The sequence below is a fragment of the Papaver somniferum genome, unplaced genomic scaffold (assembly GCF_003573695.1).
Source record: "Papaver somniferum cultivar HN1 unplaced genomic scaffold, ASM357369v1 unplaced-scaffold_21, whole genome shotgun sequence".
NCBI classification, from domain to species: domain Eukaryota; kingdom Viridiplantae; phylum Streptophyta; class Magnoliopsida; order Ranunculales; family Papaveraceae; genus Papaver; species Papaver somniferum.
The window spans coordinates 2839432-2846750 of record NW_020631041.1 but is presented as its reverse complement, the minus strand read 5'-3'; the positions used below and the strand labels follow the sequence as shown (position 1 = coordinate 2846750).

Genomic DNA, 7319 nt, shown 5'->3' with positions numbered 1-7319 from the left:
GCAGCACATGCGACAAAGGTGGTAGGTACATTTTGCCACTACATATTGAAGTATGCGCCTGCGGACGATGGGTTATCAGAAGGGACTCTATCAACTGGAACTTCATCTTTCAACATGATTCTAGCACTGGAAATCTTTCTATTATTCTGTTTCGGGTTAGATTCTGTGATAACCACTCTTATGTGAGGTTGGCAGGAACAAGCTTAATACCCCAAAGATCCCAAACGGAACCTTCAACATTTCCACAGAGGTTAAAGTAGGGGTGATTGTAGATACTGGTGCAGCGTACACGCAGCTTATTTCAGTAGCGCACGATTTAAAATTGCAGAAATGGAGAAACTGGAAAGCGGTGTTGATCCAAATTCAGTGGATTCTTTAGCCCTGTGTTACAAAGCTAAAATGTCAGATATAATGGGTTCACCAAGCCATCTAATGAATCTCCATCTTTTGGATAAACTTCAAGTTGCACACTAATTTAATGGAAAACATGCTATAACTTGAATGAAATTTAAGGCTCTGAATGTAAATTTCAAAAATTCAGCTAAGATTGAAGAGACTTGCTGACAGAGCTCTTGGTCCATAAAACTTGAGCATCAATGGAAGTAAGGTGTTCATCATCAAGACGCTTCCAAGTTCGGATGGACTTAACATCACCCCAACCTCCCTTTGCTGTTTTTTCTAACGTCGCTAATACTAATCTGGCCCTCCTATCCCACCCGGCTTTCCCATAAGCATGATAACCAAAGCCTCCACCATAACAAAGGTGAATACCGGTTAATTCACCACAGAAATCATTGACATGATCGTGTCCTACGAAGACTGCTTTAACATCCCCTGACTCAACCATGGTCGTGAAAATGCCTGAGTTTACAGAAGCTGAACTAATCCCCTCTTGCTTCACGCCCGTAAAATTTGATGCATCAAAGCTAGCATATTCTGGTAATGGTATGTGGAAGTAAGCTAACCCTGGTGCAGGTGCCTTTTGAGCCTCCGGTTTGTTCATGTAGGCTTTCTGCGTTAGAAATGAAATGAAGCTAAGACAATAGGAATAAGCAATACTAACTCTTCTTAGTTGTTTTAATATAACAGATCAAGTACCTGAAGTTTATGAGACGTCTGTTTGAACCAAACTTGTTGGGAGGTTTTGATCCAGCCGTATCCATGGATGAAAGGAACGGTTGAGTAATCGCCACTGTCTAGAAAGTAAAGATTTAGAATAGACTTATTCTGAAGACTGGAACCGTCCACACCGCCAACTTCCAGATTGTAGTTCCCAAAACCATCAATCATATTCGGGGAGGAAGGGTTCAACTGCGATAAGGTATGCTGCATCGTCACAATATATTATTTCATCACCCCTTGTCTTGACAAAGTTGATTCTTGGTCATGGTTGCCTAAAACAGCAGCCCATGGTATCCCAGATGCAATTGCAGGAGCAAATGCAGCATCCAATGATTTCGCTGCGTCCGTTGCATCAAAGCCGAATATGTTATCTCCTGCACAGACCAAGCAAACTGCTGAAATCTCAAAAACAAATACCCCGTTTCTAAAAAAGTGATACTTTCACCTTTTCATTTTTGCCTAATAAGTCACTTTTCCTGAAACAGGGGAGTATATAAGTTTACCCAAATTCGCCAGTTTCGATTTGGAAACAATTTGAATCCGGAACAAACAGGGTTTAATTATCTAAATAACACAAGTTTTCCAGAGTTCTCCACTGTAAATTATACAGTTGGGCATAATTTTCAGAAGTTAAGGACTGGAAACTAGAATTTCTACACCAAATTGATGAATCAGAAACAATTTCTTACCTGTGAAAACGATGAAATCAGGATTCTCCGCCTTAATCATTCGATCCAAGAAATGAGTCGTGTTAAGATCAGAACAACCCTTGAACTGATCAGGTAGAACATCCTCGCATGGTGTTGATATTCCATCAGCAAAATGCATATCAGCTACCTGCAAAATCTTAAATTTCCCATTTTTATCAAAACTAAGTAATGGTGGTGGTGGAATAATAGATTTTGAGCTTATACTCTCAAGTTGACATAAATAAAAAACGAATAACAGGGAAGAGAGTGTAAGTAAAGGTTCTTGCTTAGATACCACCATTTTTCTGCTCATGGTTCTGATGGACATTTTTTGGATTTAAACTTTAGTTTTAATTATTCCCAACAGTTTTCAACCCTCGAGAGAAGGAGCCAAAAGATCCTGTGACACCTGTGAGTGTGGTTTCTTGTCTTAATCAGCCTGCAACACCAGGTTACGTGCCTCTATCTCTAATATGTGACAGGGTAACAACTCATCTCTTCATATATCAGAGAAAAAGCTAGAAACAATCGTCTCACTCATTTCTACAGTTTTTTCCTTTCCTGGAAAATACTATAAGTTAAAGCTGTTATATGCCCGGACCAGGAAAGAAAAACATACACATACCAAATCTAGTTGATTATCTAGCTAATGCTTATGACAATGGAGGAGACTGAGAAACGAAATAAAAATTGGAGAAGAGGGCGAGTGCTCCAGAGATTTAGTGTTTGATTGTCAGTTCAGCTCGAAGATGCAGGATTCCATTAATGAAGTAAACACTGTCGTCAGCCATGAAGTTCGTCCATGGGATTGCAAACAGGTTTCTATATCCAACTGCCTTCCCACCTGTGAAAGTATAATTTCCTTTGTACTTGCTGACGTACTCTTCTGATGGTTTTGATCTAGCTGCAAATTCATAGTCCACGGCAAAACTAACTGATCCTTTCTCTTGCATTCCTAGAAAGAGGCCAAAACAATGGAATGAGCTCTGCTGGTCCATGTTGCAGTGAGCTGAGAGAAAGAAACCTTGTCCACCGAGATGGAACGCTTGCGAGTAGACTCGGCCAGACGGGAACAGGTTTACACACTCTTCGCGCTTGAGATCTAAATAAACCACACATTGCTGACGTGGAAGCTCGAATTCCACCACTTTCACAGGCCTGTATTTGTATGCTCGTTCAACAAAACGACGATTTGTGACTGCAGATTCTTCGGCTGCTAGGGTTCGTTGTCTATGAGGAGCTTCTGCCTTGAAAAAGAGAGCCTCGAGGACAACCTTGGATGTGAGATCATGATCAAAGTCATTGCAAGTAAGAACCTTCTTGAGTTTGCGACAGGTCATGTAAGGGAAACGAATCAGGCGACCAAGACGCGAACCAAGAACCTCACGTCTGTCCTCTATCTTTGGGTAATGCATCTTTGCCCACTTCAACACAAAATCATAAACAGCATCTTCGGATGCAACCTGGAGATCATCACTGGACAATACTGCCTCAAGCCCAGCCAAGGGTAAGTTCAGCACCTCCTCCGAGAACCTGCTTAGATTTCAGAAACAAGAGAAACGCGTCAAATTATGTGTTTGTTGTTTGCGACCACAATGTATCCAAATCCAAATATAAGGGATGGTAGATGATGTCAAAAACACATAATTTAGTCGATACATGATAATTGAACTAACACCATATCTCATAAGCTCTTTGCTGGGACAGAACAATTGATCCTGTTAAGGTGTGGCATGCATGTAAAGAAAAAACTCACTTGGTAACATCTTTGTATCGTGCAGCCAGGTATTGCTTAGCTGCATCCGTCAATGGCTGAACTGCCTCAGCCATTAAAACACTGGAAGGAAGCTCTAGATAAAGCAATGCAGAATCTGGTGTCATGGGCATGTTACGTAGAAGCCGACTGCAATACCTCATGCATGAGGCAACCTCAAACTTATCAGCAGCCATGAGCACATCCAATAAACCTGTGGCTGTGGTAACTGATAAGGTGTTGCTATACATAAAATTTAGGAGGTCCATGAGAGCAGCTTCCTCTGTCCAAAAGGAAACAAAAGAACGGGATTGTGAGGCTGATAATCTGTGCAAAATGCCATGGACGTTAATAATCTGTGTAAAATGTTATATCCTTTCTCCAAAACAACAAAGTACAAAGCAACTAGCGGGGCTTTAGTGTCGCTGAAACCTCCAAGAGTTCGAACTCAAATTTTACACCAACCATAAAGTACCCAAAAGGTAAGGATACAGCATCTACTTCTAGTTATCTTACAAGTTTACAAAAGCGCAATTCAATACATGAAGACATAAGAGAACAGAAGGCAGGAAGACAAGGAAAAAAAAACATAACACACAATAACCATATGATGAAAATCCTAATCAACAAAGCAAAACCAAATCAATAAAAAAGGGAACTGGATTCCTAATCAACCGATTAGAACCCCCTTTCAATTCAACTTCTTTCAAAAAAATCACTGTTATCAAAACCCTTTGCTGCAACATCAATTAAATACCGTGGCTATCTTCATACATGAACTCCAATAAAACCATGATTGGAGCAGAAAATGACAAATGAGATGTTTTTTTTTTTGTTTTTTTTTTCCTGATAACTAAACAAGTGTGTTAATAATCCGTGTATAATGTTCAATCTATACTTTACAAGAGCACAACTCAGTATAGGAAGACATGAGAAAACAGAAGGCAGGAAGACAAGGAAAAGAACATGACCAGATCATGAAAATCCTAATCAACACACCAAAACCAAATCAACATAAAGAAAACCCGTTCTGCAACATCAATTACATACCCCTAAATTCTTCTTCGTCTTTATCTTCATACATAAACTCTAATACAACCATGATTGAAGCAGAAAATGAAAAGTGAGACGAGAATCACCAGATTAGGAAAGAGATGATTTTTTGTTTGTTCTTTTTTCGGATAACTAGATAAGTTTGTTATGGTTATCGATCAAAACAATAGGAAGTTTGTTACGATATTAGGGTTTGTAAGGGCAAGCATGTAATTACGCCACATTTTCTTTAGCTGTGGCCCTGTGGGCCTATTTTGTTTAAGTTCGGGTGTTAATTTTGGGGCACTTTCACCCATACCCGTTGAGTTTTTTAGTTACTTACCAGAGGCATTAATCCGCAGAGTTACATGACGTTGTTCTGATTCCCTCATGCCATTCGAAAAGAGCTTAACAAAAACAAACAAACAAACAAACAAAAAATGATGAGAAATTTAGAACTCAAGGCATTCAAAAACAATTACCTAGAGAGAAAAGATTGAATTACCTTATAAAAGAATGGACTCTTAGCAGCTAGAATCGGAGAACTAATATGCATTGTCTTAACTCTGAGCACCGTTGAGCAATCCATACTCCATGATGAGTCATTGTTAGGTACAGCCTCGTCACCTACAAAAGCACATAGAAACAATTTAGGGCAGCAATGAGCAGCTGACTAACTTATAATCCTTTGCGAATTTTGGCATAAGAGGAGGAAAAACTTGAAGGCAGTGATTTCCTATAAAATGTGAAGCAACGCTTCTTTAAAATCAAGGTTTCGCTATAGTGTCCTAAGTACCCACTATATTTTCAGCCAGGCTCCTAGAAGAACTAAGATAAGGCAATCTTAAGACGGCAAAGTCCAAATGAAGATTTCAGACCCAACAACCTGTCAACATCAACGCACCAACCGCATGGAACTAGTAAACTGTGTAGCAATTGATAAAATTTAACACAGAACTAAGGTAAGGCAATCTTAAGACAGCAAAGTCCAAATGAAGATTTCAGACCCAACAACCTGTCAACCTTAATGCACCAACCGCATGAACCTTGTACACTGTGTAGCAATTGATGAATTTAACAAGAACAAGAACAACTATAAAACCAAAAAGAGAACATGGCATAGAGAAACGATCCAAACCTGAGTGTGATTCTTCAATCATTGCTACAGCTTCCTCGTCCTGATTGTCATAAGCAACTCCGTCAAGATCAGGCACGTCGTTCACATTCAAGTTCAAAATCTGCTCATCCCCACCAAGAGAAAATTCTGTGGCTAACAGTAACAAAGCAAAATATAATCAGTACAGCTTTTCCCAACATGCAAAACACAAAAGTAAATATACCTAGTCTTCAGTTAACAACATAATTTCTTATTCACGAGATCAAAACAATAAGAAAGTTACACAATGAGCGCATTTTCAGGTCATAGACATGGAAACGACGTAGAAACCTTAGGCATGCATATGCACTCGCAGTAGTAGTCTGTAACAACAAGTCACATGCCTATATTCAACAGACAATTCTCAAAACTCAAACCCAACGCTTCATTAAAATTCAATAGACAATCTTTTAAGAGCAAAAACAAAAAACCCAATGTACCATTTTTGAAAACAAAAAAAATGCTAAAATCCCCAAAATGCATGGCCTTTCTACAACCCAAGCTGATTTAACTCCTCAGCCACCTCCCAGTCCTCAAACTCCACCACCACCACCACCAATTTGAGGTGGTAGGCGGCATTGGTGCCGGCAGAAAACTTGCTGGTGCGGCTGCAGAGAAGGCAGTGCATATTTAGGTGAAGGTCATTGCTTTTGATGTTGGAGCTGATGTGGGTCTTGAGGTTGTTGGTGGTGGTGGAACTGATGGAGGAAATGCAATTATCGAACTAACAACCAATTTTATCAAAAATTCCTCAAAAAATGAAACAGAAATCCCCAAAAGAACCCTAATTCTAATAATTAAAAACAAAACTAACAACCCTAATTCTCATTTCATTCAAAATCAAAATAACCAAAAAAGAACCCAAATTGAATAAAAAAACTAACCAGAATTATTCTTGGTCTGATCTTTTTTAATATCTTCTCTTCTTCTTTTCCGATTTCTAGCCCAATCTGCAAGACTAGTACAAGTACCACCTTCTCCATCAGATTTACTCCCTCCATCTGATAACCCAGAAGCCATTATTTCAATCTTTAAGATTCTATCTGAGAAATTACTATCATTAAACGCAAACCCAAAATCCCCATCAGTATTACTCCTATTGTTAACATCTGATGCTGATGATGAATCCATTATTGTTGTTCTTGGATCAAATAAATCTGTATTCTTTGATTCTTTTTTCATTTCTGCCTCTCCTCCCCCTTCTCCAACAACATTGAAAGATGAAACCAAACCCTAAGAAAAAATCAAGTCTTTTGACCAACAAAAACCCTAATTTGATGAGTCTTTGAATCTTTTTGTCTGAGAATTTTAATGGTTCTGAAAAAAAGATTGATTTTTATTACAACAAAAATAAAATGACAAAAAAAAAAGATTATAGTATATCTGAATGGAGGAGTTACAGTATTACCCTTGTCTTTGGATTTGAATTTGATTTTTAATAAATGCAGTTTGAATTTTAATAATTGGAGCATTTACCTGTTTTGGTTGGATTTTGGCAATTAATTGATGCGTCAGTAACAACACAAATTTCTCTAAATTTGGTTATAAATTTGTTGTTAAAGGGTCC

At 38.6% G+C, this 7319-nt stretch overlaps 1 protein-coding gene and 1 pseudogene across 2 annotated transcripts; both read right to left on the bottom strand.

Annotated features, from left to right (window-relative positions):
* Positions 1–352: 352 nt before the first annotated feature.
* Positions 353–2243, bottom strand: LOC113340374 (annotated as a pseudogene).
* Positions 2244–2295: 52 nt separating this feature from the next.
* Positions 2296–7089, bottom strand: LOC113340373 (BTB/POZ domain-containing protein POB1-like). Of its 2 annotated transcripts, none has more exons than XM_026585576.1 (6): positions 6637–6934; positions 5735–5866; positions 5102–5223; positions 4940–5003; positions 3568–3847; positions 2296–3344 (listed from the first exon to the last, which is right to left on the bottom strand). In XM_026585576.1, exons 1-6 carry the CDS (start codon positions 6932–6934, stop codon positions 2531–2533), a joined length of 1710 nt encoding a protein of 569 aa, XP_026441361.1. In that variant the 3' UTR covers positions 2296–2530. The 2 variants fall into 2 exon arrangements, with proteins under 2 accessions (XP_026441361.1, XP_026441362.1); XM_026585577.1 differs by having other exon boundaries at positions 2531–3344; positions 5735–5860; positions 6637–7089.
* Positions 7090–7319: the final 230 nt, after the last annotated feature.